At 40.6% G+C, this 27,959-nt stretch overlaps 4 protein-coding genes across 10 annotated transcripts; 1 reads left to right on the top strand and 3 right to left on the bottom strand.

The window, feature by feature from the left end:
- Window positions 1–11: 11 nt before the first annotated feature.
- Window positions 12–2,887, bottom strand: LOC134870647 (uncharacterized). Its single transcript, XM_063892939.1, has one exon. It carries the CDS (start codon window positions 2,775–2,777, stop codon window positions 2,151–2,153), a length of 627 nt encoding a protein of 208 aa, XP_063749009.1. The 5' UTR covers window positions 2,778–2,887; the 3' UTR covers window positions 12–2,150.
- Window positions 12–11,924, bottom strand: snx11 (sorting nexin 11). The gene is made up of 8 exons (XM_063892930.1): window positions 11,741–11,924; window positions 9,049–9,088; window positions 8,653–8,739; window positions 7,096–7,196; window positions 6,345–6,440; window positions 6,003–6,227; window positions 3,229–4,408; window positions 12–3,169 (listed from the first exon to the last, which is right to left on the bottom strand). The coding sequence occupies exons 2-8, from the start codon at window positions 9,070–9,072 to the stop codon at window positions 2,885–2,887; spliced, it is 1,998 nt and encodes a 665-aa protein (XP_063749000.1). The 5' UTR covers window positions 9,073–9,088; window positions 11,741–11,924; the 3' UTR covers window positions 12–2,884.
- Window positions 11,925–12,125: 201 nt separating this feature from the next.
- On the top strand, window positions 12,126–18,112 carry cbx1b (chromobox homolog 1b (HP1 beta homolog Drosophila)). 5 transcript variants are annotated; one of them, XM_063892934.1, is made up of 7 exons: window positions 12,126–12,138; window positions 12,910–12,955; window positions 15,127–15,208; window positions 15,457–15,616; window positions 15,971–16,124; window positions 16,977–17,071; window positions 17,386–18,112. In XM_063892934.1, the coding sequence occupies exons 2-7, from the start codon at window positions 12,914–12,916 to the stop codon at window positions 17,525–17,527; spliced, it is 675 nt and encodes a 224-aa protein (XP_063749004.1). In that variant the 5' UTR covers window positions 12,126–12,138; window positions 12,910–12,913; the 3' UTR covers window positions 17,528–18,112. The 5 variants fall into 5 exon arrangements, with proteins under 5 accessions (XP_063749004.1, XP_063749005.1, XP_063749006.1 ...); XM_063892935.1 differs by lacking the exons at window positions 12,126–12,138; window positions 12,910–12,955 and adding an exon at window positions 12,981–13,194; XM_063892936.1 differs by lacking the exons at window positions 12,126–12,138; window positions 12,910–12,955 and adding an exon at window positions 13,006–13,183.
- Window positions 18,113–18,517: 405 nt separating this feature from the next.
- nfe2l1b (nfe2 like bZIP transcription factor 1b) lies at window positions 18,518–27,959 on the bottom strand. 3 transcript variants are annotated; one of them, XM_063892927.1, is made up of 6 exons: window positions 26,990–27,959; window positions 25,189–26,012; window positions 23,817–24,041; window positions 22,605–22,694; window positions 22,337–22,495; window positions 18,518–21,936 (listed from the first exon to the last, which is right to left on the bottom strand). In XM_063892927.1, the coding sequence occupies exons 2-6, from the start codon at window positions 25,747–25,749 to the stop codon at window positions 20,572–20,574; spliced, it is 2,400 nt and encodes a 799-aa protein (XP_063748997.1). In that variant the 5' UTR covers window positions 25,750–26,012; window positions 26,990–27,959; the 3' UTR covers window positions 18,518–20,571. The 3 variants fall into 3 exon arrangements, with proteins under 3 accessions (XP_063748997.1, XP_063748998.1, XP_063748999.1); XM_063892928.1 differs by lacking the exon at window positions 26,990–27,959 and adding an exon at window positions 26,113–26,929; XM_063892929.1 differs by lacking the exon at window positions 22,605–22,694 and having other exon boundaries at window positions 26,990–27,956.

Below are 27,959 nucleotides of genomic sequence, written 5' to 3'. Positions count from 1 at the left end.
ATTCAACACAGTTAAGAAGAAAAACTATTTATTTGAAATAAAATTAGATAAACATGGACACATTCACTCAGGGTTTCATAGTGGCCCTTGTAGATCCATGTTGTAAAATAGTTCTCCTGCATAGGGCAATCATTCTTTAAAAAAACTAAATTCTTAAAAGCAGCTTTTGAAAAATAATACCTGCAGTCAGTGACATTGTAGAAGACAAAATAAAACCGGTAATCTACTATCCACCTACTAGACAACAAAGGATGTGTGAGGTGCTTTATTCTCTGTGCAACAACACAAACAACTCTAGGTCCCTTTTAAACAAATGCAACGGAATTCACTTAAACCAGAAGCAGCAGCAGTGTGTGACAACAACGTGGAAAATACACATCCATACTTTAGAATGTATGCTGCGATTAAACAAACTGAAAATGAAAAAGCTTAGTGAATGTATCTGTAGTGAGTTTTTAACATTAACAAAAATTCAGTAAAAGAGCAGACAATCTTACAGAAATTACAAGAATAAACATTATGAAAATCTACAACGGTCAAGGTGTCGGTGACTATTGCACCGGAGTTCCAATTATAATTCTGATCATTTATTTATAACAACACGTTTAAAATTCAATAACAAAACCAAATATTCATGTGTGCATTGATACGCTAAAAGGTTTTAATTTTAGCTCTCCTAATAAATATCTATAAAACATCATTTGTAAGAGCAATGTGCGCCATAAGGGTAAACTATTACTAGCCTGGCCTCAATTCTAACATGCTACTGATCTGATTTAATGTTGACTCCCATACAGTGTGTCTGTCATTTGTACACACAGCCAGAATTAGTGACACTTTGGATTATAAACAGGACATGCCGATTTTAACAGGATTGTTTTCGAGCAGCCGGCCTGGACTTCAAAACGTATGTTTATCAGGATTCAATAGGGGACAGTTGTTGACTTAAAATATAAAGTGATTGTTTTTCACATTTAAATGAGAGCTGTGTATGATTCTCAGTGACTGTAATGGCAGATTCAATCCGCTTTTTAGGGATTTCATTTTTCTCCTGTCCAAACTGGCCGTGAAGGGATAACATTTTAACTACCGTTATATTGATGCTTCAGCAGCCTTACAACAGGTAAGGTGGATAAAGTTGTTTTGAATTTCCTCTTTTTCTTTCCGTCTCTCCACTACAGATACGTGAGGAAACAAACAGAAATGGGTTTTATAGGAAGTAAACTTGACTACAGGAAGTATTTTTGACTGTAAATTTAGATTTTTATTCAAAAGGATGGTATCTCTTGACCCTCAGTATGTACAGCAGAATACATTACAGCCTATAAAGGGGTGTTGTAGAGTGTAGAGTGTGTATTTCAAGCACAATTTTTTCCACTAGAAACATGATGTAATTATATAGCAAGCTAATTAAGATAAAATTAACCTTTTTTCTATTAACATTTTATGTTCACACAGTAGCCTTGGTACTAAATTTATGGATTTTAAAAAGAAAATCACCCTCATATGTAGTTTGTGAACTTGAGCATCCTCTGGTGTTCCCAAAAAGCAGATGAACATCCAACCAGAGGAGAAAAACAGCGCCAATATTATGTTTACCTGAGTGTAAATGAAGGTGTACTTTAAAATTAAATATACATAATTCAAAAGGAAAGAAATCACTAGTTAGTTAGACTTGCTATTTGTGTGACAGACTGGACCATCTACATTGTGAAGATACTACAGCGCATAAGGGCCATTGTAGATTGCAATTATAAAGCCACATGGAATAAAGTCACATTAATGAGAAAAAAAACTTGTCACATCGATTCACTTTGCAAGGTTGAATTAACATCAAGTGTATGACGCCTGCAGTAGATGGCCAAATCAAAAATAATGACTTGTTATTTTAGCCTGGAATCACCATATTCCGCGTGTTTTTGGTTCACTTTTGAGAAATGTTTCTCTTATTACTAACCACCTGTTCCGGCTCTTAATTATTTGATATTTTAACACACAATGGCCCTAATGCAGCATCATATGAAGACGGTTTATAATGAGCAGTATTTTTAAAGTACCTTGTTTTTGAGTGTGATCAAGTGGCAGAAGAGAGCTTTCACAATCTTTTGTTTTCAGCCTCTGAAGGGTGAAGCCCAGGCATGTGACACCATTTAGCCATTTGACTTAAACACCTCTACCTCATGATTCTCCTCTGAGGCGTCCAAAGACAGCACAGGCAAGTTTTCCTGCTCCGTACTTCTACTATCAGCTAGCTCAGGCGTGCAGCTTGTTTCTAAGATACTGAAGTCACAATTTTCTGTCAAATCTCCACCTGTAACACCTGAGATCAAGTCCAGAGATTTATGCAAGTCACTAATGTCGGTAATGTATTGCAAGTCGTCTTCCTCATGGGCAAAAATGTCGTCTTTTTCTGCAATGCATCCATTCATGTGTAGGTCCAAAATGTTTTTCCTGGGGGTCTGCACTTCTTCTGCCCAGTGAGCGACCTCCTCATGAGGAGTGTCCATGTGTCCGTTTGCAGACTGGATCAGTTCCTCTGCCTCGTCACAGATGCTCTCTTCATCGCTGACCTTGACAATGCTTTCATTGGAAGATGAATGGCTGTCCTCGTCGCTGTCATCTTTGGTCCTTACCTGATCTACTTCCTGTTCAACTTGGTCCATGTGTTGAAGAATGTCATCGCCGCTGCCTTCCACCTCTGAGTGCAAATTGTCAGTCTCTTCATGGATTTCTGACATATATGGTGTCTCATCTTTCCTCTCAGATTCATCGCTCATTTCCTTTCCTGTGCTCTTAAACTCCTCCAGACAGCTGGCATCTTCAACAGGAACCTCAGTAGTATCAATGTGTTCAAGACCATTAATTTCAGAGGTGACAGGATTTTCTAAAACACTTTTCTCAAAGCAGACTTCAAGAACCTCCTCTGAGATATTGTGTCGCTATCTATAAGAGGTTCCTTTAAGTCACTGTCCTTAAAATCGAAGTTGACCTTTTCCATATTTGCCTCCACAGAACTTTCACACTGTTCAGCCTTTTCCTCTGTGTCCGGATGAGGAATAGCCTCCTCCTCTGTGCCTGGATGAGGAACAGCCTTCTCCTCTGTCTCTAGGTGAGGAACAGCCTTCTCCTCTGTGTCTAGGTGAGGAACAGTCTTCTCCTCTGTGTCTAGGTGAGGAACAGTCTTTCCTCTGTGTCTAGGTGAGGAACAGTCTTTTCCTCTGTGTCTAGGTGAGGAACAGTCTTCTCCTCTGTGTCTAGGTGAGGAACAGTCTTTTCCTCTGTGTCTAGGTGAGGAACAGTCTTCTCCTCTGTGCCTGGATGGGGAACAGCCTTCTCCTCTGTCTCTAGGTGAGGAACAGTCTTTTCCTCTGTGTCTAGGTGAGGAACAGTCTTCTCCTCTGTGTCTAGGTGAGGAACAGTCTTTTCCTCTGTGTCTAGGTGAGGAACAGTCTTTTCCTCTGTGTCTAGGTGAGGAACAGTCTTTTCCTCAGTGTCTAGGTGAGGAACAGTCTTCTCCTCTGTGTCTAGGTGAGGAACAGTCTTCTCCTCTGTGTCTAGGTGAGGAACAGTCTTTTCCTCTGTGTCTAGGTGAGGAACAGTCTTCTCCTCTGTGTCTAGGTGAGGAACAGTCTTCTCCTCTGTGTTTAGGTGAGGAACAGTCTTCTCCTCTGTGTCTAAGTGAGGAACAGTCTTCTCCTCTGTGTCTAAGTGAGGAACAGTCTTCTCCTCTGTGTCTGGATGAGGAACAGCCTTCTCCTCTGTGTCTGGATGAGGAACAGTCTTCTCCTCTGTGTCTGGATGAGGAACAGCCTTCTCCTCTGTGTCTGGATGAGGAACAGCCTTCTCCTCTGTGTCTGGATGAGGAACAGTCTTCTCCTCTGTGTTTAGGTGAGGAACAGTCTTCTCCTCTGTGTCTAAGTGAGGAACAGCCTTCTCCTCTGTGTCTGGATGAGGAACAGTCTTCTCCTCTGTGTCTGGATGAGGAACAGTCATATCTTCTATATCCAACATTTTATTGCTCTCCTCTCTTACGGAACACTCCTCAAACAAGCCGTCCACCACACATTTCGCCTCAAAGTCACTGCTCATGGGCGAGTGCACCTCCACAGGTGTCTGTATCTGACAGCTCCTCTGCTGAATCTGTTCTTCAAGGCTGAGACTCTCAGGAACATCCTGGCTTTCACCCAGATAAAAGGTTGCCTCTGTCGGGCCACAGTCCTCAACAACTGCCTCAAGATGGTTGTTCCCCTGGAGAACCATCACTGAGGAGTTTTCCTTGTGCAGGAACTCAACTGTGTCCTTATCATGGCTCTCCAGTTCACATTCTTGAGGGTCAGAGTCAATACAGGACAAAAGCTCTGGACTGAAGGTCTCTTTAAGTTTTAGGCAAGGTTGATGAGGAACTGGGCTGTGAAGCGGGACGGAGAAAAACATTGTCTGAATTACAATTCAAACAGAACAGGAATTGTTAAGAATAGTAGTTCCAACACAACAACCCACCATTTTTTTTAACTCTGCCACAAGTCCCACTAAAGCCAGATTTGTAACTATCTTTACTGGGAATATGGTAAGCATTTGGTTGACAGCTTCTCAACACAATTTTGGCTAATTTGGGAACAAAACGTAATAATTAAATCAGTTCCCTGTGCTAAAAAAAGGTCAAAATCGTTTCACAAATGATATTTATAAAAGTAAGTAAAACTAAAAAAACTTGACATTTTGGGAAATACATTTATTTATGTTATTGACTAGAGTAGTCAAGAACTATGTATGTTAAACATAGAACTAGGGATGCACCGATACACCGGTGAGACATCGGCATCGGCCGATGTTAGTCCTATTTACCACCATCGGCACATCGGTAAAATACGGAGACATCACCGATGGCAGTCGCCGATGTTTATGTTTTGCTACGTGACCGGGAGAAGTCGCATTAGCGTCGCTGTTTTTAAATCTGACGGACCAAATCTGAAGTCAGGGCATAATTTTAAAGGATTGGAACAGTGACTGTAGGTCTCCCGTAACTCTAAAGTCTTTCGGGGGGGGCGTCTCCTCTCCTCTGTGAGAGCTGCTGCACGCTGCAGGACTTCTGCCCCGTGTAGCGGGTGTCCCGAAGATCGGTAAATTAAATCCATCCTTCAGTGTTCTTGGGAGGCCGTTGTATATATTTGTGACTTTGTTATACTTGCTGCTACTCCGGTTAACTTCCAGAAACGTACTATGGCTCGCTCAACCTCTCTCTCGCGCTTACACATGCACGCACGTATCCCCCACTCTCTCTTAAAGGGATCGGCTGCCGTAGTCTGCATTGTGCTACCATTACAGTTTACATAGTGAAACATCGGCCATCGGCAAAAATGTTATTCTTAACATCGGTATCGGCATCGGCCGACATTTTTGCAATCGGTGCATCCCTACATAACTACTGTCAGTAGCCAGAAAGCTTAGCTTAGCACTATGACGGTATGATGGTAACAGCTAGCCTGGCTCCTTCCTACAGTACCCAAATCTGCTGAGCTGCACCTCTAAAGTTGTACGGGGGGGTTATGTGCTGGACTCTTTAAAGGCCAGGCAAGGGGCCACACGTAGATTTCATAATCTTTTGACAAAGCCAGAATGGCTGCTCCCCCTCGTACAGAACTGCGCTAACTTGCTACATATTAACCATAGAGATAAAAGAGTGGGATCAATATTCCATCAAACTCTCAGCAAAAGTCTCAAACTATCTCTTTAATTTAAATACATGAAAAAACGACATCCAGCCTGGTGTAAAGACCTACATTAAGCAATATGTTTAGACTAACTTTTCCACCCTATTTTGCTCATTTGAACTGGAATTTATGTTTTTAAACTTTGCATAGTGTGTTATTATTACTTGTTGTATAGCACTGTCTATTGGGCCTTGCAATGGCACAAACACATAAATAATGAATAATCTTAATCAAACAGAAGGGACAATGCAAATGCAAAAAGGTTATTTCAACATTAAGGCTAAATCATACCTCTCCATGGACTCGTATGAAACGGTCAGACTTGACTCCTTGATGGGATCGTCCTCCTGAGCCTGAGCATAGCCCCGATTGGATGAGGCATAGGTGAGGATGGCGTCCGTCACAGAGTAGGGAGTGTGGCCCTGCACGCAGTCCTGGATGTGACCTACTGGAAGCTGAGTCTGCAAGAAGAGGTGGAGCTGGCTGTCAGACAGACACACCGTCATGTTCACCACACTGCCAAGACAAAAGGTCATTGTTATATATATATATATATCGTAGATTGCATAACAAAATAGTAATTTATATTACAGCAGATCAAATGTTTTATCAAAGAATACTTCAAGAACTGACCTGTCTAAGAAGGCCTGAAGACCTTTCCTCCTCCTCTCCAGGAAGTCCTCATTAATAAAGGAGAAGAAGGACTTAGCTGGAAGGTCTGGGACTGGCCTGCAAGGAAGAAAACAGACACCCCTGTTTGTAGATTATAGCACCTTCACTTCAGTAAGTATGGTACGGAAGTGCAATGTTGATACTTCACAAAAATTGGGTTCTGTTGTTTCTTTTTTACCACAATGTCATAATAAAAGACATTTAATTTAGGAGTGCAGCAGGGATGACATCTTAACTTGGAAGTTAGCATGGCCCTGGTTCCCTCGACAAAAAGCCAATTAGACTTCTTCATTGCAAGATAATATTCACAAATGATCCTCTTTATAATTTTGAAGCAAAACAAATAAACTATTTACAACAGGGTCGCCTGACTTCAGCGTCACTACCCCTAAACTCACCAATTGTAATTGGATTTCACGCTCATCTCTATAACGAAAGCCTTTCAAATAAACTTGCCTTTCCTCTGAAAGATCATGAGTAAAACACTGGTTGTGAAGGCTGGCTACAGAGTAGAAGACACAATGGTCAAATCTTTTGAGCTTGTGAGACATTGTTTTTACACATTTAATCAAAAACCTATCCAAAAAACCCATTGGCTAAGCGGGATAGGAGAACCAAAAGTGTAAAAATGCTGACTCAATTCTCTGGTTATAGCACTCATCCTGCAGCACTCTATAGTTAAACAGGACTCTCACTCTTCACAGCAACTTACACCAAACCCGTGTTCTTCTGAAGTTTCTTCTTGAGCCAGGCAAACTCACTGTAGCGCCGACGCACGCAGGATGTCTTGGCTGTGAAGGCCTTGCTGTTGGTCTGCAAATTTAAAAGATATATATTACAGTCAACAAAACTCAATTATTATTCACTGTAAACTACTGCTACTCCACTTACAAATACTAATGTTGTAAGTAGAGACCCAACTCCTGCTGAGGTATAGCAGAACTAAAACGTTATCATAGGTCAGTTTTGTTCCAGTAGCGTGTGACACAGTCAACTGATGTTTGCATAACAAGCTCCGTCTGACAGACCATAATCAATTATGAGCAGCATTGGTTAAGTTCTTTGTCATTAAATCAAACTCCATTAAAAGGGTAAATGTCCTCAGAAACATCCCTTCCTCCCCTGTTTGATCAATTCATTTTATTCTGCAACTACTGCAACTATATTTGACAGAAATAACAAACATTTGCTTGTTCCAGTATTTCAAATGTGAGTATTTGATGCTTGTCTTTTTCGCACATGATCGTAAACTAAATATCTTTGGGTTACAGACTGTGGTTACGTCAAAACAAGAAGTTACGTCCTTGTCTGTGGGAAACTCAAACATGTATTTTTCTCTGTTTTTGGACATTTTATTGACAAAAAAATTCATCTGTTTTTTCAGAAGATAATCTGCAGGATAACTGATATTGAATTGTATTGTTGGATGCAGAAAGGGCTGCTCAATGAGTAAATGTGCGATAAAAATAAATAGTGCCTTGTGGAGTAAAGCTATGACATTTCTAGATGTTAACTTTAACTTTGTGCACACTTTTTTTGTGGCCTCGCTGTCACATTTACCCGTACAAAAAACAATAGTTTGTAGTGACAACCAAAAGGAGGTCGCATGATCTTAGCCAATTTCATGAGTCAACACCCACACAGCACATCCGTTTGGGAATGAAGCCTTACTGCTGACACAGCACTACTCCACACAGGCGGCTGCCCTGACAACAACATCAACTCCGGTCCAAAAACATGTAAGGAATCCATGCTGCTGCAGACTCAGTGCTTTCAAAGATTGGAGTTAGGTTAAGCCCAAATTCAATATGTTCCCACAAGTTTTTGGTATTTCAAGCTTCAGGCTTTTGGTTCCTATTGCATTCAAAATCATGGTTTAGTTTGAGATAGGCCTAATAGAAATTCAGTTTGTAGGTTATCTATAAGACTACAAGTTCTTGTGTGAGCTTTCCAAATATCATAATGCGTCTTAATTTAGGATGAGGCCAGTTTATTACTGATGCACATTTCAACAACAAAGCCCACTAAATGTAATTCAAATTATTATTTTTTGGAAAACTAAATCTAGATTATTCCTAGCTCATAAATAAGTTGTTGATTATTCTGATTGTTGTTTTCCTAAAAAAATATGTATTGCCTCTATATTTTTTTAATCCAAAATAAACAGTACATAAATATTACATTTTTATTTAGATAAAAAGAAAGAATGGCAGGAACTATTCACATGGACGCTGACGAGACATATTGTAATTTAATGGCTATTACTTACATGTAGGAATATTTTGTAATCCACGAATGAATTCCAGGAGCCTTCATTCTGCACGCGGGGATCTTGGACCCGCACTGCAACAAACTCCTAAAAAGGACAAAAAGAGTCACAAGTTTAAATAAAAACTGTAGTGTCTGTGTATTTTGCTGCACCGTCGTTAAACCAAAAGATTGATATCTACAGAACATAAGAGTGTGGGCCTGACCAATAAAACCTCTCCAAAGAAGTGAAGCATCTCAAGTCTTTAAACACATAGAAGGACATATTTTCCTTTGACATTTGTTAAGTGGAATTTTTAAGAAAAAGGAGAGTTTTAGATTTAATATCAACAAGATAAGTCACATTAGACCATTATTAAGATTATATGCAGAAAAAGAGGGAAGGGAGGTTACTTACATCTTCTTCTTGATTGTTTATCATCCTACCGAGTGCAGCACTGCAATGAGAGGGGAAATCAATGATGAGGGAATTCAATTCAAATATCAAACTGTGCTACGTCTTCTATAGTGTTACTGTCATGAGCTGATGACTCATCTTGCAAAAGAGAAGCTGGTCAGCAGAATCCACTGAGTCACTGTAGCAGGCATGTCCCTTTAGCATTTAGGGGTTAGACTCTTTTTCAAGGTGTTTAATGAAGAGTAGTTTCTTAAGTTTGACTTCTGTATTTCCGCTCTCTATTATTAGCTTATCAACAGATACTGTACAGCTGGTACACCAACATTCCTTTAATATAATGCCAGACTTACTCAGCCATCACCAGTTACAGTGGGGCAAAAAAGTATTTAGTCAGACACCAATTGTGCAAGTTCTCCCATTTAAAAAGATGAGAGAGGCCTGTAATTTTCATCATAGGTATACTTCAACTATGAGAGACAGAATGAGAAAAAAAAATCCAGGAAATCACATTGTAGGATTTTTAATGAATTAATTGGTAAATTCCTCGGTAAAATAAGTATTTGGTCACCTACAAACAAGCAAGATTTCTGGCTCTCACAGACCTGTAACTTCTTCTTTAAGAGGCTCCTCTGTCCTCCACTCGTTACCTGTATTAACGGCACCTTTTTGAACTCGTTATCAGTATAAAAGACACCTGTCCACAACCTCAAACAGTCATACTCCAAACTCCACTATGGCCAAGACCAAAGAGCTGTCAAAGGAGACCAGAGACAAAATTGTAGACCTGCACCAGGCTGGGAAAACTGAATCTGCAATAGGTAAGCAGCTTGGTGTGAAGAAATCAACTGTGGGAGCAATTATTAGAAAATGGAAGACATACAAGACCACTGCTAATCTCCCTCGATCTGGGGCTCCACGCAAGATCTCACCCCGTGGGGTCAAAATGATCACAAGAACGGTGAGCAAAAACCCCAGAGCCACACGGGGGGACCTAGTGAATGACCTGCAGAGAGCTGGGACCAAAGTAACAGAGGCTACCATCAGTAACACACTACGCCGCCAGGGACTTAAATCCTGCAGTTCCAGACGTGTCCCCCTGCTTAAGCCAGTACATGTCCAGGCCCGTCTGAAGTTTGCTAGAGGGCATTTGGATGATCCAGAAGAGGATTGGGAGAATGTCATATGGTCAGATGAAACCAAAATAGAACTTTTTGGTAAAAACTCAACTCGTCGTGTTTGGAGGAGAAAGAATGCAGAGTTGCATCTAAAGAACACCATACCTACTGTGAAGCAGGGGGGTGGAAACATCATGCTTTGGGGCTGTTTCTCTGCAAAGGGACCAGGACGACTGATCCGTGTAAAGGAAAGAATGAATGGGGCCATGTATCGTGAGATTTTGAGTGATAACCTCCTTCCATCAGCAAGGGCACTGAAGATGAAGCGTGGCTGGGTCTTTCAGCATGACAATGATCCCAAACACACCGCCAGGGCAACAAAGGAGTGGCTTCGTAAGAAGCATTTCAAGGTCCTGGAGTGGCCTAGCCAGTCTCCAGATCTCAACCCCATAGAAAATCTTTGGAGGGAGTTGAAAGTCCGTGTTGCCCAGCGACAGCCCCAAAACATCACTGCTTTAGAGGAGATCTGCATGGAGGAATGGGCCAAAATACCAGCAACAGTGTGTGAAAACCTTGTGAAGACTTACAGAAAACGTTTGACCTCTGTCATTGCCAACAAAGGGTATATAACAAAGTATTGAGATGAACTTTTGTTATTGACCAAATACTTATTTTCCACAATCATTTGAAATAAATTCATTAAAAATCCTACAATGTGATTTCCTGGATTTTTTTTTCTCATTTTGTCTCTCATAGTTGAGGTATACCTATGATAAAAATTACAGGCCTCTCTCATCTTTTTAAATAGGAGAACTTGCACAATTGGTGGCTGACTAAATACTTTTTTGCCCCACTGTAGGTCTGGCAAATTACAATTAGGGCTGCAATAAACAACTTGTTTCCTTACAGAGTCTATCCTTCTTATTTTTATTAATCAATTAGTTGTTTCAAATTAAATTATGTATACTTTTCACATGCCCAATCATACACAGTAAATGTGTGTGATATTCTGTAATTCCTAGCTTCAGAAAGCCATTTACAGATTATAATAATTGTAAAATCTTTTTAAAAGAATACATGAATTTATATAGTAGCAATGATAAAAGACATTGAATGTCATGCCAATAAGGGCTGAAAATAATTACTCTTATTATTAAGTATTTGTACTCTGGCTTTTCAGTAAATGAATCAGTTGTTTACTATAAAATGTAAGACAATATATAAAGGTATCCACGCAGTATCTTCAATTTGATTTTAAAACTTAAATGATGAATACATATACATGAAATAGCTTTCCATTGATGTTGACAACAAAAAAATCTAAATGCATTTCAGATGTTTATTCCAGAGAAACTTGCCCCACCACGTTCTATAAGCAAACTTAATATCCACTGACTTTTATCAGCCATTTTACCATGAAAACAGACAAGTATTTACGATGTGTGTTTTTCTATCACTATTATAATTAATTCAGTAAGTAATGCAACCTTAGTGTTCTGGCCTGAATGCACACACTTCTAAACAATGTGGCTAGAGGAAATATCAGCTAACATTAAATGCTAACCCCAACTACTTACTTTCATGAGTTATATGTCGGCGGCTGTGGAAGTATCCAGCCGGTTTTGGGCGATGTAGTCCCGCCTGTCGAGGTTTCTGTTCAATTTAAGCACAAGATCCTTAAATAATGAGGGTTGTTTTGTCCAAACAGGTCCTATCTTCATTTCGCAAGTCACAAGCTTCAATTGCTGCGACGTCACTGTGACGTATCTGCTTCCGGTAGGCGTGCGCGCGGAGGTATTTTATTATTTTTTGTATTTACAAAACATTATTTTTTTTCTTTATTACTTCAAGTGACAACATGAAATAAAAAGAAATATTGACAAAAAAGATCACTGGTTTGATATCACAAGCTTTCATTTATATGCTTGCTGTTTGCTCACGTGACAAACGTGACGCATGAGGCTGAAAGCTCACGGTATGTGTAATTTGAAGGACCCTATTGCTGGCAAGTTCCACTTATCATAGGGTTGTTTTTTTGCGGTGGGCCCACATTTATTCAAAAGCTCCTAACATGTACAGTTGGTTGAAGAGTAAAGGCCATTCATGGCGAGTCAAAGTTATGAGATACATTTTGAGAAGTGAAAACAGACTATAAGATAGTGTCATTATTATGCACTATAAGGTACAATTAAAAGGTATTAAATGTAAATTACATTTCAGATTAGATAAAAATGTATTTTTATTGCAAATAGTTGACATACTAAAACAATAGAATACAGTTTGGCCTCGAACCAGCAAAAAGCAATAACGTGCAGAATTTACTTCAGTTCAGACAACATGATGTGCTGTTCAGTCTCTAGGTTTAAGTGTATTTAAAAAGTCAAAATAATATTAAGAATAATATAAGATATTAAGTCAAAATTTCATATCTGATCTTATAAATACAGTCAGTGTATGATTGTGATACAGAATATGCACCCATATACATCCAGACATTATATTTGATCACACAATTTAGTTTTAGCCCTTAAGTTTTTAGATCTGGAAGAGAGCTTTTCATATATGTTTAGATTGTTTTGGGTATGTAAGAATTTTTAAACTGGACGTAATTTTAAATATTGTATTATTTGTATTTTGAAAAGGGTTGTTGTATCATTAAATACTTCCCAAAGGTAAACATATAAAGGCTACTTTGTTTATTTGCTGTATCAACTCTTTTTTTCCACTGTTTGCTCCCACTTCACAGATCTATGTATCCCCGGCACGCAGCACCACCGGCTCCGGTGACGTTGGTGAGTAGATCCATATGCTTTAGAATCCGTGAATGTGCCCGGTCCTCCATCCAGCTTTTTTCTCCCCTCATACCAGAGACGAAGGGGCGTAAACGATACATTGTAGTCAAGCTAGCTGTTCTGTATGTAACATCAAGTCAAACGGTGAGAGTATCACACAAAAATACGAGGAAAAGACTACCGTGTTGTTTTATATCGGTTCGGTTGGAGGTTAAAAAATATTAAATTGTGAGTCCTCGGTGAGTTTATTTTTTTACCTTCCCTCCTCCCTCTAAATGGGTTGTCTCGGTAACGTTTGATTGTGCACGAGTCCAACGCTAGCCAGCCGTTAATGTGCATGTTTACAATGGGGATGAACACATAGTACTCTAGTTAGTTTATATGTCACGCATTCATAAAAACACATATAACCGACAGTCACCACAGAGTTTGTCACATTATTTGCTAACACAAAAGCAATATGGAGGAGGAGACACCATGTAGCTGAAACTGTGGGTCTCTCCGAGGCTTTGTCGTGTGGTGTTTTCTTCCGTTTGCCTGCTAACGTTAGCAACAAACGACCCCTTATAATGTACGTATTTTACACAACGACAATGCTAATGTAGAGAGATAAAAACGTGGTTTTATTTCCTTTATTTCTGCATTTCCACATTGCATCGTGACAAGTCGTCCTCAGATGTGGAAAACCTGTGCACAGTTGTTGGCACTGGCACGGTCAGACATTAGTGAAGGGATTAAGGGAGCAACACTAAATATCCTGCTAATAGTGATCATTATGGAAGCCCATTCCTGCCAATGTGTTAGAAGAACAATGTGTTTTAATGAGAACTATCTCAAAATAGTGACTTACTATCTTTATATAATGGACAATCTTACTCAAAAAGAATGACTTAGTTCTCCATGACTTGTGTCATAGTCATCTCAAAATAGTGAGAAGCTTTCACAAAATAATGAGTTTGTATCACAATGTAGCAATAAACTTATTTCAAGACAATGTCATTATTTTGAGACAGTTGATTAGTATTTTCCAACTTTAAGTTATTTATTTTCAGAAGGTTCCTCAATATTTTGCAACACTAAGTCATTATTTAGAAAATGTTTCTCATCTTTTTTCTCATCAAAAGGCTACGTTTTTATCTTATTATCCCCCCCCCCCCCCCAAAAAAAAAATACAGTGGTAGAAAGTAAGTAAGTGCATCTAGTAACTAAGTACTGTACTTAATTTACTTTACACATTAAGATTTTTGCATATAAATCATACACTGCCCAGCCAAAAAAAAGGTCACAAGCCTGTGGGGGGCAGTGCTATGATCTGGGGTTGCTGCAGTTGGTCTGGTTTAGGTTCAGCAAGGTGATGTGCCCAAAGAATGAGGTCAGCTGACTACCTGAATATACTGAAGGACCAGGTTATTCCATCAGTGGATTTTGTCTTCCCTGATGGCACGGGCATGTTCCAAGATGACGATGCCAGGATCCATCGGGCTCAAATTGTGAAAGAGTGGTTTAGGGAGCATGAGACATAATTTTCACACATGGGTTGGCGGTCCAACGAATATTAGAGTGTGTGACCTTTTTTTTGGCCGGGCAGTGTATAATAAGTAATTGTGAGCACATTCCTCACTATCTGCCACATTTTGATCAACAAACAATACATTGATTAATGGGGAAAATAATTTGAGGATTAATGCGTAATGAAAAAAATCAATAAGTAAAAGTTTAGCATGTGTTCAACCTTAACCAACGGCAACAGTTCAAGGCGGATTTTATGTAAATGCAATTGAATAATAATCCAGTGATACATAATATTGTCATAGTTATTTTTTTCTTGATTATACCTACAAGGTATACCTCAAGGTAGGACCTCCCCTTTAACAACTTATTTTCACAGTGAGGAAATAGTAGCAAAGGTACTTCTTCCACCACTGCTAAGAAATGAATTGATTTTACACCATGTCATAAAATAATTGGTAACTTTAGACAATTTTTCAAGTCAATAAGTAAACATGTTTCTTTCCCACAAAGTGATCCCACATATTGCCTGTAATCTATATTGCCTCACATTGTTATCCTTGTATCTTCTCAATAAATCCCATCCTCCTATGTTGTTTTCTCCTTTCCATCACATTGATTCCGTTTCGCTTCCATCATGCATCAATCTTGACGTTGACCAGGAACCTGCTGGTCCCCAGGTCAACCTGATGAGTATGAGCCTGGCTACAGAACCCCCTAATGATGTTCCCGCTGTTACAGAAGGTTTAATATATCCTTACTACAAAATAAATGTATTTCTATCACTTTGTCCTTGTGTGGTAAGGTGTGTGTGAAGAGCTGACTACGTGTCTCTTCACATGTTTGTAAACCATTTGGAACTACCCTCAGCAGCAGAATTACTAATCATCCACATGTGAACATCTTCTACTCTGAATATTAACAGTATGAGCTTTCAGTTTTGGAGGGTGGCTGTAACTCTCTGCTCATTGCTTCTGTTTCTAACCCGTCAGAAAGCAAAATGACCGCAGTCCCTGAAAAGAAGGACAAGAAGCCAGAGGATGTGGCAGAGGAAGAAGAGGAGGAGGAAGAATATGTGGTGGAAAAGGTCCTGAATCGGCGGGTGGTGAAAGGGAGAGTAGAGTATCTTCTGAAATGGAAAGGCTTCTCTGAGTGAGTGTTTCGGATTGAGTTGTAGTCATCACATCATTTACTAGAATTGCAAGAACTAGTTGAATTATTAATTAGTTGATCGCCCGAAAAATTATCACACGATACAAAATACTGTTATCAGCCACTCAAATATGGAAAAGTCTGGATTTATACTGTTTTATATGGTATTATAGTGAATAGATTTTCGTTTTGGACCGACTCTTGTTGAAGCCCCATCATTCAGTCTCTTTTTCTGCCATTATCCTATTTAGACAGTCCTCAAAATCAGTTACTGCATCAAGATTATAACCTAAACCAATCACATACCAGTTGTCAAAGTTATTATTTTTAATTTTTATGCATTGATGTCTGCAGGGAAGACAACACGTGGGAGCCATCAGACAATCTAGACTGTCCGGATTTGATTGCAGAATTCCTGCAGTCCCAGAAAACAGCACAAGAGGGAAAAAGAAAGGCGGCTGGAGACGCAGAAGGAGACGACAGTAAGACGAAGAAGAAAAAAGATGATGTAAGCCCCAATTATTTGTTTTTGTTCTCAAACGCCTGGAGTTTATATGCATAATTGCAAGAGTTCCTTTTGTAACAGGTGCCCTGACACTGTCAGCCAACTTCAAAGTAGCTAAGACAGACCTAGTCCACGCGACAGAGGTATTTGTGCAAATTGGGGTTTGCCACCTCTACGTAAACGAAGTGTGTAAAGAAATCCGTTCAAATGAAATTGCAAAACACAGTTGTAGCACTGCCAATGCCATTGAGCCACACAGACACAGAGGCAATCAGCAACGTTAGTGAGAGTGGACTTCCAAAGTGCATTCTGGTGCCTCCGTTCCTCTACAGTGACAACATGTGAACAGTTCTGTTAGAAGGCGCTATACTACTGCACAAAATCTCATTTGATGCCTCACATACAAGATAATGGCGCACAGTCTAATGTTAGAAGCCAAAAACTCCCTTACTACACATCAGCGCCGCAAACGGAATTTCTGTAAAATGTTCAGCCTGGAAGGAATTATAGGAAAAATACCTGTGTGTGCGTAGACTAGGCACGCTCAGGCATAGTAAGTTGGTTGAAGGACGAAAAGCAGGGGGGACTTCAGGTGTACACTTCAACAGTGCGTCCCCCTCCCCCCACTTCCTCCTATAGTGATCACACATGTACAGGCTGTGTGTCTGCATGAAGACTTTCTGGAGAATTTGAAAGGGTCTGCCTGGGGATGCAGCCTTAACAAGACTTCTTTTATATCTGTTTTTATTTCAGATTGAAATTTAAACGTAGGTACTGTAGGAAGTTAAAATCTATGCTCAAATTTAGTTTTGTGCTTGATTGAAGTTGTAAAAAATACCTGTGTGTGATCCTCAGACCGAGAAGCTAAGGGGCTTTGCTCGAGGATTGGAACCAGAGAGGATTATTGGTGCCACAGACTCCACAGGAGAACTCATGTTCCTCATGAAATGGTTTGTATTCTCCTCAGCTGTTGAAACTGGAAATGTAGTTACACTATGACTGCTTGGTTTGTTTGGTCAACTAAATGTGTCATTAAAATAATACTTAAAATCCTAAATGATTATTTATACATCAATTATTCAATTGTTTTCTTGCATGTCCCCCCGGTGAACATACTCAAAAATTGAGAAAATGTTTGATGATTTGAATTCATCAAGAATTTTCCCAGCTTTCGAATTCTTCTATCACTGTAGAAGCTTTCAAATTCAAAGTTACACCGAAAATGTAAATTCAGTTCAACTTGTTTTTCTGTATATTTTTGCAGGAAAAACTCAGATGAAGCTGACCTGGTGCCGGCGAAAGAGGCCAACGTGACATGTCCGCAGGTGGTCATCTCTTTCTATGAGGAGAGACTTACATGGCACTCGTATCCCACCGAAGACGAGAAAAAAGAGGAGAAAATCTAACACAGGGCCAGGGGTGAGGGGGAAAGAGAAACTGTAGTTTTGAACTTCATTGTACTTTTGAGAAGGAATTTGTGGGGTTGAATTGGGGGGGGCAGCAAAGACAAGCAAGACTCCATTGAACTCATACGTCTTGATGTAGTATCACTCATTGGATTCTACTTTAATCCAGATATACTCTAACTGTAAATATAAGCTTTAGGTTTGCTAGACAAATCCCAAGTGAAATGTAAAACGCAGTGTTATTTTTCAGTATCGGCAGAAAGTATTCACTTTCGTTTTCTTAAAAAAATAAGTGGGTCCAGTGCCTGGTCTTCTTGTTATGAAATTGTATCAGTGAGGTAATGTTTGGATTTCATTCGTGTGCCTTTAAAAAAAAATTCTACTTTGGTTCATTTGTGCTTTTGAGAGCAAACCTGAGTCAGTCCTGGCTGTTGTTTTGTGTACGGTTACAAACTCTTTTCATTGATTCATTTGTTATCTTTGAAGTGTTTAACATGTTAGGTTATGCTTGCCGGTTTTGGAAAATAAACCACTTTTTGTTACTTTGGTGGTTTTGCTTTGAATAAAAACAGGATTATTACCTTATCTTATATTAATTGCTTGATCTGTTAAAATCAGTAGACAGGGAAAAATGCTCATCGTAATAGCTAAGGGCCCACGCTAATGTCTTAAAACCTCTCTTTTTGTCCCTACAACCATATTTGTATTCTTTATTTACTGTAATGCAAGCAGTAAAGGCTCACAATACAAGTGCAACCTCAAACCGTTTGGCATTTCTTAAAAAATGATAAAAGTTAATGGCGATACATTTTTTCTTGTCCAACTGATCCAGTCTAAACGTCGTAGATTTGTCAGGTAGTTATGGTTGTTCAGTCCGTGGACATTTTCCAAAAATCTGAATACCAACACCCTCAAACCATTTATCTAGATCCTCTGTTCTACAGCATACAACATATATTATTCATGACAACTAGAACACAAGAGTCACAGTTGAAAATAAAAACACTTTATTAATCGATAAAAACAATTCTTGATTGCCGGCAAATATCTCAAAACAGAGGGAACTACATCCAAACTGAAAGCAGAGTGTGAGACCATTATGGAGACGCTTGACAAACTACATAAAATCATGACAAAAACAAACATGAAAATATTTCCACAAGCAAGACAGACGAAAAAAGTGCACTAAGTAGTAGCAGAACTAAATAGTCGGTGTCGCACTGGGTTACACTGAAGTAAATGTTAACCAGTTGCATGCCTGAATATCACATTTAATGAGGACATTTCTCCTTTCAAAAAACATTTTTTTGGACATCATCTATAAGTTGCGAGTTCTGTTCTGCCTCTTATAAATATTTTAGCCTATCTGCTATCTGAGCTGGCGCTAAAGACCTATTTTTTCTTCTTAAAAAGAGGGCGATGTTAAATGTACTGACAAAACTTCATTCAAATAGACGAGTAATAGCACTTCTACTTTGAGAACGTTCTCCTCCTGTTCTCAAAACATTTAAAGTGACAGATAATGAAATTGTGAAATAAAGGCATTCAAAGCAAAGTGGCCACAACACACACAGTCATATCACACATTCATTTTTTTTTCTTTTTCTCATGTAACAACTTGGCTCACTTTGTTTTATTCACACAAAAACATAGGACTCATAATATTTAAGCCAACACCTCGGCTTTACAGCAGTTAAAAAATTGCCTAAAGTGGCTTTCAGTGGGGTTGGCAAATAAGTTAAATTAAAACGGATTCCGCTCCACCAAGCGTCAAATGAGCCCGTTTTAAGTTAGTGCGTAAAACGAGGCGTCAAAGATCAAAACAAAACCTGACAAAACTTGAGGTGGAAATCCCTCCCTGGAGCTCCTGGCCCATCACAGTATCTTCAATTCCTCTTATGATTACAGGCGCTGCGTGAAGTTTTAAAACCAACAAAAAGAGTGTAGACTTTTATATAAAGCTGATGTGGCGAGAACTATAACCTTGCTTATACTACAGATTATGAACAGTTAATAAGAGCCCTCCTCAACGCAGCTCCCGTATTTAAACCCGCAGCGAAGGACCAGCGACAGACGGCAAAATGCATAAAGCCAAGCCTTTTTTAAAGACAAATTACAGTGCTATGTATAATTTATAAGGAAGTTGATACATTTTGCAATGCAGTGTGCCTCCTCCCTAAAACATCCATCTGCTCCTCTTGCAGGACTTCACCTTCACCCCCCTTCTTCTTTTTTTTAACAGTGGCCGGCCCGGGAACACTCATCCCAACATCCTCTTTCCAATCCGCACATCAAACCCAATCTCTTCGGGGAACATCTGAACTCCGACAAACGGACTCAAAAACTGGAATTTGACGTACATAAACAGACAATTGGAGTGCAGTATTTAAAATGTAGTCAGATCCAGTGATGTGCACCATACAACCTTTGGTTAGTATAGGTGTTAATAGCATTCTAAAACTGATGGACTTCCTTTAGCCTTTGGTAAACTCACAGAACCTTAAATGATGTTCTTCGCCTGAAGATTTCCAACTTAAAAGCCTCAGTGGCGAAATCACAAAAAGTCTCCAGGATGGGATGATTTGTCCTTTAAAACCTCCGGTGCATAGGTACTCCAACCGTCCTCGTCGACAGTGTTCTTTTACTCCCACTCCTCTCGAATAACAGTCCCTTGTTTTACCTTACAAATCGTCTCCCTCCTTAGCGGTTTGCTGCAAAAGGATCGAGAGCAGCTAAACATTTTCTAATAGCTCATTTTATGTCCTTTTACATCCCTCTTCTCCGCGCTTATTGTTTTCCCCCAATTAAAGAATGAAATATCAGTACTCAAACGGAGAGAGCTACTTCTGCTTCAAAGTTGTTTCCAGGAAAAAAATGTAGCCACAAATTGAAAAGGGAGAAACTAATGCAGGAAGAGTAGTCAACAATGCCATTTTTCTACTCACCAGAATCTTCTTAAAGGAAAAAAGGGCATCTCTCTTGCATCTGCAGAAATCTTTCTTGTTGATTTAGCAAAGTGAATAAACAGCAGTTAGCGCCCCCCCTCACTTCTTTTTGTCTTTTTGTTTTTTCTCGGGCTTACGGTGTTGCTCGGCCGTTGTCACACCGCGGGGCATGATTAGCACGCTGCCGTCGGCACTGTACTGGAGTGAGTACTCGCTGGGGGGGTAGGGCCGGCCCTCCTCGTCCCGCAGCTGAGTGAACACCTCCTGGTACAGACTTTGCATCTTCTGCTTCATCTGCCGGATTGAACGGATGAACTCCATCTTCTCCTTCAGCAGGCGAGCCTTGTCGCGCCGCAGGTCGTGGACGCCCTGCTCCAGGTTGATGATGGTGTCCAGCTTGCGCTTGCGGCAGTTCTGAGCCGCCATCTTGTTCTTGCCGCGCCTTCGGATGTCGCGGATGAGCGCCAGCTGGCCTTCGCTCAGGTGGTGCTTGGCTAGAAGCTCGTTGAACTCTTCCACCGGCAGGTTGATGATCTTCTCGTTGGAGAAGGGAATTTTCATGGAACGGGCTCTGCGTTCGTCTCTACTTGAGTGCTTGTCGAACAAGTCCTGAGGAGGCTGAAGCTTTGAGTGTTTGACGGTCTTCTTCCCGGTTGAGATGGGGAGCTCCGGATCCTCGGCGAACACTGAGGAAAGTGGCAAGTTGTACGTGTGATTGTGGCTGATGTTGTCGAGCTGAGGGAGGCCGTGGAACTGGGAGGGGTTCTGATAGCTCATACGGCAGAGCTTGCTGTACCCGGGCTGATAACCGCCAACAGCACCTTCCTCTGCGGTGGCGACCTCGGAGTCGGTGCTGTACCCCACGGCCCCCTCCTCGGAGAAGGTGGCGGACGTTGAAGAAGAAGACGCCGCCGAGGAGCAGGATGTCTCGGAGCTGCTTGGGGAGGCCGGGCTGTGGCTGGAGTCCAAGGAGAGACCAGAATCTGAGTCAAGCTCTTCCTCCAACTGCGAGGCCTGGGCCTGGCTGAAGCCCTCTTCCATGGCAAGGTCCAGCAAGCTGATCTCATCCAGCATGGACTCTTCAAGAAGGTTACTGAATGGATCGGGAAGGATCGGCGTGGATGTAATGTTGGTACTAGAACTGTTAATGTGTGGCGGGATGAGGATCCCGGTCAGGTTGGTGGCTCCAAACGTGGAGTTGATGCTGCTGGAGTTGCTGGAAGAAAGTCTGAGCATGGTGGTTCTTGGATGGATGGTAGTCGAGTCCACTTGGGGATAAAATATGGGGGGGAAGTCTTGGCTGCAGCTGGGGAGGGAGGCCTGATGGAGGCTGACGTCCTGGTTTACTGGCGTTGAGCGGGTGGAAAGACCAAAGTTTGCCACGGTGTTCGAGTCAGTCGTCCCGCTTGTGCCACTGTCACTGCTTGAGTTGCTGTTGGGCGAAGAGCTGTTCACTTCCATCGCCTTGGAAAAGAAAGATTTAAGCATTAATCTCTAAAAAATAGAGAGCAAAACATTAGCTTACATTTTTACAGTTAGGCAGCACTTTTTCATACTTCCTAATATGGCTGTACCCAAAGGTTAGATCTTTTACAATACGATGGAAGACGCCAAATGTTAATGGGACATATTGTAGACCCGCACAAGGCTGGAATAGGCTACAAGACCACCAGCAAGCAGCTGTTTTTTTGTTATTCTACATTTCTGGATTTAAAAAAAATATTCTGTCTCTCACTGTTAAAATAAACCTTCCATAAAAATGACAGACTGTTCATTTCTTTGTAAGTGGGTAAAACTCAATTGGTAGGGGATCAAATACTTATTTCCTCCACTGTATATGTTATGAGTTAAAAAGAGGACATACTTGCAGCTCCATGATGGCCATGATGTCTTGCCACTGCTGCTCCAGGTCTAGCTGTGTCTCTCCTGCAGGCAGGAGTGGAGCCACAGGAAGACCCTGAGACGTAGAAGGAACTTCCTCATTGGAAACTATTTCTGGCGTGACAACAACCGGTGCTGGAAACTATTTGAAAAATCACAAAAAAAATTGCAACAGCTTTAGTTTTTTTCCACCCTAATGAAAAACACAATACTTGCAATGCATGTAAAACAACACTGTTGTATGGTTTGACCTCAGATTCTTCTCCAAAAGGGAAAGTGGCCTCCAACAGCCTCAAGCATTCTTGTAGAGACAGTGAAGTCTGTGAGCCAAGAACTGGGAGCTGGGTAACAACAACGACAAGAGAGATACCAGTACAGTCAAAAATATTTAAAATGATGTCGGGGCCCTTTTTCACACCTTAGCCCAGATTGTTTTGCTAGTGCTACCAACGCCACTGTTGCAACTCTTTCTGTATCCGATCCTTCATACACAGGATTCCAGGGTTTGTGCTGTTGGTGCGATGCCGTCTGTTTTTCTTGGACCAACAAACAAAACTAAGTGTAGAACACGTGCAAATACGGAGTTTATTTCAACCAAGTGTGTTGGTGTTTTGTGTGAAATATCCATCATTTTGAATTAATCTAGCTGATGTTTCTATTGGTATGTGTCTTGAGTCAAGGCTAAGACATAATAGCATATAGCAATAGCTGATGAATCACAACAGTATCTGCTATCAGCTGCTTTTTTCTTTTCCTTAGGAACCTGTAACAGCTGCACACAGACACACCCTTGTGCGATATGCAATTGCTGGTTATTTGGCTAACAGTGGTCCAACCCAATCTAACATCAGTTTCTTGCACTGTTGATAACAATTCTGTGCGTTTAGGTAATTCTTTAGTTAGACCATTCTGTCTAGTACAATATAAACAAAATAACACCATCTTTGTTTTCTTTATCGTCTTGGGTTCATGAAAATGTAATTGATTCCTCCAATTCCAGGTCTGGATAAGCCGCACATGTGCATCTATAGATTAACAAGGGTGACATTTAACGTCATAGAGGCTAACCATTCGGAAGTACCTATGGAAAATGTTCATGGGTGTTAAGCCCTGATATAAATGCGAATCCATAGAAATTAAATTTCCTAAAAGCAACCGCTTGATTTGTTTGAGCTCTCTTTCCCCAGCATGAGTCTGGACTCATTAACTTGGGTGACAAAACAATGAGATAATACTCTTGTATTCAAACAGCAATTTCTCAAACCACAATGTTTTAGGCGAGTGGTGAAGAGGGACTGGACATGTCTCCACATGAATACAAACTCATATGAAGCAGAGAAAATGATCCTTTATCACCAGAGAACAGCTCCTTAGTTTCTATTGTCTTTTTATGTACTTAGAGCCAGTTAAATGTACCACCTCCCACTGGATGAAAGACAAGGAGATCCATTTAGTTTACTAACCTGCTCTGGGATACTCTCTCCGGTCTCCCCGTCCACCGGCTGGGCACCTTGTAAGTTTACTCCATTTCTCCAGCGCTCTTGTTCCTCATTCCCATCTTTGTTCTCTCGTGGGCTGGGCTTCTCCTCTTCCTCGCTCTCCTTCTGACGGTTGCTGTAGTTGAACACTTCTCTTCCCGCACCGAGGTCGATGTCCTGTCTCCATAGAATGTCAATCAAGTCAATGTCCTGGAAAAACAGATAGCAACCATTGAAAAATGGCCCTGTGCAGAGAAGAGTCACTTTAATAACCAGGCAATGTGTAGGCATTCAATGTATTCAACTTATATTGTAGCGAGGTAAAAGTCAACATAACTGGGCCATTTCTGATAATCAACTAGTAGTTATACTGTCTATTTTTAGGCTCGTTATTTCATAAGAGTGGGTCATTTTGGCAGATCATGCAACAGAAATGAAGTCAGATGATGCAACCATGACAGAATCACTTTGACATGGTGGTGTTCATGTGATGAGAAAGAAGTCGTTTTGTTTTTTACAGTCCGAACAATGGTGTTGTGTGACTCCAACTCCGCTGCATTAATATTGCCATCATGTGCAAGTTTTCTCTAAACGAAAATGTGTTGACTTCAAGAAATAGCACTGAAATTAAGTTATTTAAGTTGCAACTGTTTGCTAAAGTTTGTACTCATAAACAACAGTAACTATGACAAGAATCACAGCTGTAATGAATGTGACTCAACTGCTTGGACTAAAAATATCTGACACTGATTAAAGACCGGGGTGGTGGACAGTGTTTAATGTCGGTAAAGCCATTTTAACCGAGTGTATGTGTTATTATTTTGGAATACACTATACCTATGTGTTTAATACTGCCATACCCCGTAAAATGTATACATCTGATACTAGTTGCATAGCAGTTAGAAATGACAGATTATGTCATTTTAAGTGTACAGAATTAATAGGAATACATTATTTTCTATCTATTCCTGCTAACATCTGTGGATTACGATGCTACTTGGAATATTAGGTTAGGTAGGCCAGTGAAGATGTGACCCTCCAAGTTAAATTTCATTAGGGTTAGGGTTAGTTATTTAACATACATTATAAAATCTGCTTGTCCAAAGAATTACAGATATAAGCTGATTACCAGCACCTTATTTATCACCTTTTTTTTTCTGGAAAAAGGAAATTTATTTTTGTTTTTATTGTGTAATCTTGATAAGATCAGGGCTTTACAAAAAAAAGTGTATTATAGTATTAAGTTGCGACACAGCAGGTGAATGTGATGACAACAAGCCACTGTCAATACAGTTTGCCCCCACCTCCACCTTTTGACAGGTGTTTTCAGAGTGGAGAAAGTAACAAACTGCAGTACCTCTTTGCTAAGGTCATCATTGCCATCCCTGTTGCCCGGCTGCTCCTGGTTGCCCTCAGGGGCCACGGCTCCCAGGCTGCTGTCCTCTGCATTCAGGTTGTACGTGGATTCAGTTGTTCCACTTCCTCCCCTCATGGCCGGGGTAGCGTCAGGGTTGTTAACGTCCTCTAGGCCGCCCCCATTGTCCAGGGTGATGCTGGGGCTGGGCTGGCTGCTGGTGGAAACCACAGTCTCAGAGTCACGATGCACAAGCCAGGTGTTGAGCTCGGTACTGGGGACGGAGAGGCGATCCAGCTGGCGCACCTGGTTCAGCAACCGCCGAGTGGTAAAGAATTGGTCGAGGTCCACACTCTTTGGATGGATGCCATAGCCGTCCAGCGTGTTGCGCAGGTTGTGGAACTGTGTCTGGGTGTAGGCTGAGCTAGGGCCCAGGATGATCTCTCTCAGAGGGGGCAGCTGATTGCTTAGATAGCTGTCAACGTCCACCCGCACCCCAATGAGACTCAGGAGGATGGTGAACTGAATCAGGCCCTCTGTGAAGTATTTTTTCAGGTAAAGCATTTCTTTACAAAGGAACAAAAAGGTGAAAGTAAAAAACAAAAACAAAAACGGGGAGCGTGGATCACTACTTCTGTACTTGTACTAGAAGACAGAAAGAGATACATGAACGTAGAAAAAAGTGGTTAAATATAGTTAGGGGGTAAAAGGGTCTCTTCAACAGGATTCAGTATGTTTCAAAAGGCATGTAAGATCCAGGAAGGTGTTGCCACTGTCAGAGAGTCCAGTTTGTGCTCAAAGCTTTGTTCTTCATAGGATTCCCATTCCTGATAAAAGTGAGAAATAACATTTTAATCTCTCTACAGAAACTACATAGTAAAACATTACAAACACACTGCTTTCAGCTCTAACATACACAAATCTTACCTTCCTAAATTTGCATTAAGCACATGTTAATGACAAATAAATAAATATCAGGACTTGCTAGCCCACAGCAACCACTCCATCCTTCCAAGACTCGCACCGCGCAATGGCCTTTTCTTTATCGTTAAATTCAGCAGATCAGAGATGGTGAACACAGAGCTTAAGGCAGCATCACCCCACCCTTGCACAGGACAACTACTTCTCGTGGGTGCTGCTGAAGGTGAATGGGAGAGTGGAGGAGGCTTTTCTAGGCTGGCTAGCACCAACGACAGCGTTAGGTAGCAGGCAGGGTCCCTCCCTCTTCTCCTATCTTCGTCCTTATGACGTTAGCTGTTAGCTACCTTGTGTTTTGAAGCCGACTACTGCTATTACACATTTATAACCATCTTATTACATAACATGAAGTAGAAATAATATTTCGTGTCGCTACATCAAGTAAGCTCGCGTCTTTGTTTACCTTAAAAAAGTGACAGGTACCTCTACTGGTCTCTTTGCTAGCATCAAACAATCTCCCTAGCAACAAGTGGTGATAAGATGATTGACAGATTGCACAGCCATTCTCGGGCCAAAAGTGCGGTGACGACACATGACTCCAGAACATCACGGCCAATACGAATGGCACGTAGGTGGGGCTTAAAGAAACAGCTGAACTACTATTGGAACTACACTGTGCTAGCCTTGAAAGCTAGTTTGCTGCTAACTACCATTTCAGTACTTTCAAAAGTAACTTATGTATAACAACACACGCCACAGTATCCAGTCATTTACATATAAATACTACCTTTTTATCCATGTGTCTGCTAACGTCACATCATGCTCATGAATCACTGCAATCAATGTCTCGCTTTACGTATTATTACTTAATTGATTTAATACTCACGCATGAAGAATGGGAAACTTTGTCTTCATGCCCTAAATTCCACTACCACCTGAAAACAGAAATCGATCGCTGTTTTATTAAAAGCTTCACAGTGTTCCCCGATCTCCAGCCTTTGCTCATTGAATGGCCCACCATGACTTGCAGAATTGCTAGCTGGCCCGGCTAGCCTAGCATTGAGCACCGCTTGACACCAAAACACGCTTTCAAACAGAGCATGCGCAGAACATTCTAGTAGCAAGCTTTCATCAGCCCACTGATAATATTACACACATTTGCATCACCATTATCACATTTTTCAAGATATAACGTGGCAAAGGCAAGCTTATTAAAACGTGTTTTATTCCAAAGTATATTTCGAAAAAAATATCACACGATAGATATTTTATGATTTTGTAATAACGGAGTAGTGTGTTCAACAATAGCTCCACCCTTACCAGCATTCATTTTAAAGTGGTGTTCATATTAAAGCATAAATATATTTATAGTCCATTAGTATAATATATATTATTCAGAAATGGGCTAATATGCATACAGTAATCGAGTACTATTTGTACATTACTTTAAGACAACATTACTTAATGCCAATAGTTGGTTACTAAATATTCAAACTTTTTTACGTTTTATATTATTAATTAATCTGAACCTTCAAACGGACCTAAAGCTTTCAAATAATAAGTGGAGTAAGGTTTAATGTTTGCCTATGGTGAATTTTAAAATAGCCTCAAAACAAATGTAAGTACCTCAAAATTGTGCTATAATTATTGTAATTACTTATTTTCCACAACTTTTTGACCCATCCTATTGTTAGGAGCAGTAGGTTGCTATATGTAAGGCGCCTTGGGAGCAGTGTAGGGAACGATGCCTTACTCAGGGTCACCTTGGTAGCACTTGGTCTTTCGGGGACATGAACCATTGACCTTCTGGTTCCCTACCCAAGTCCCTAAGGACTCCCCACCACTGCCCCATAATG

This window comes from Eleginops maclovinus, chromosome 10 (assembly GCF_036324505.1).
Source record: "Eleginops maclovinus isolate JMC-PN-2008 ecotype Puerto Natales chromosome 10, JC_Emac_rtc_rv5, whole genome shotgun sequence".
Lineage (NCBI taxonomy): Eukaryota > Metazoa > Chordata > Actinopteri > Perciformes > Eleginopidae > Eleginops > Eleginops maclovinus.
Note: the sequence above shows the minus strand (reverse complement) of the source record. Positions and strands in the feature narration are given on the sequence as shown.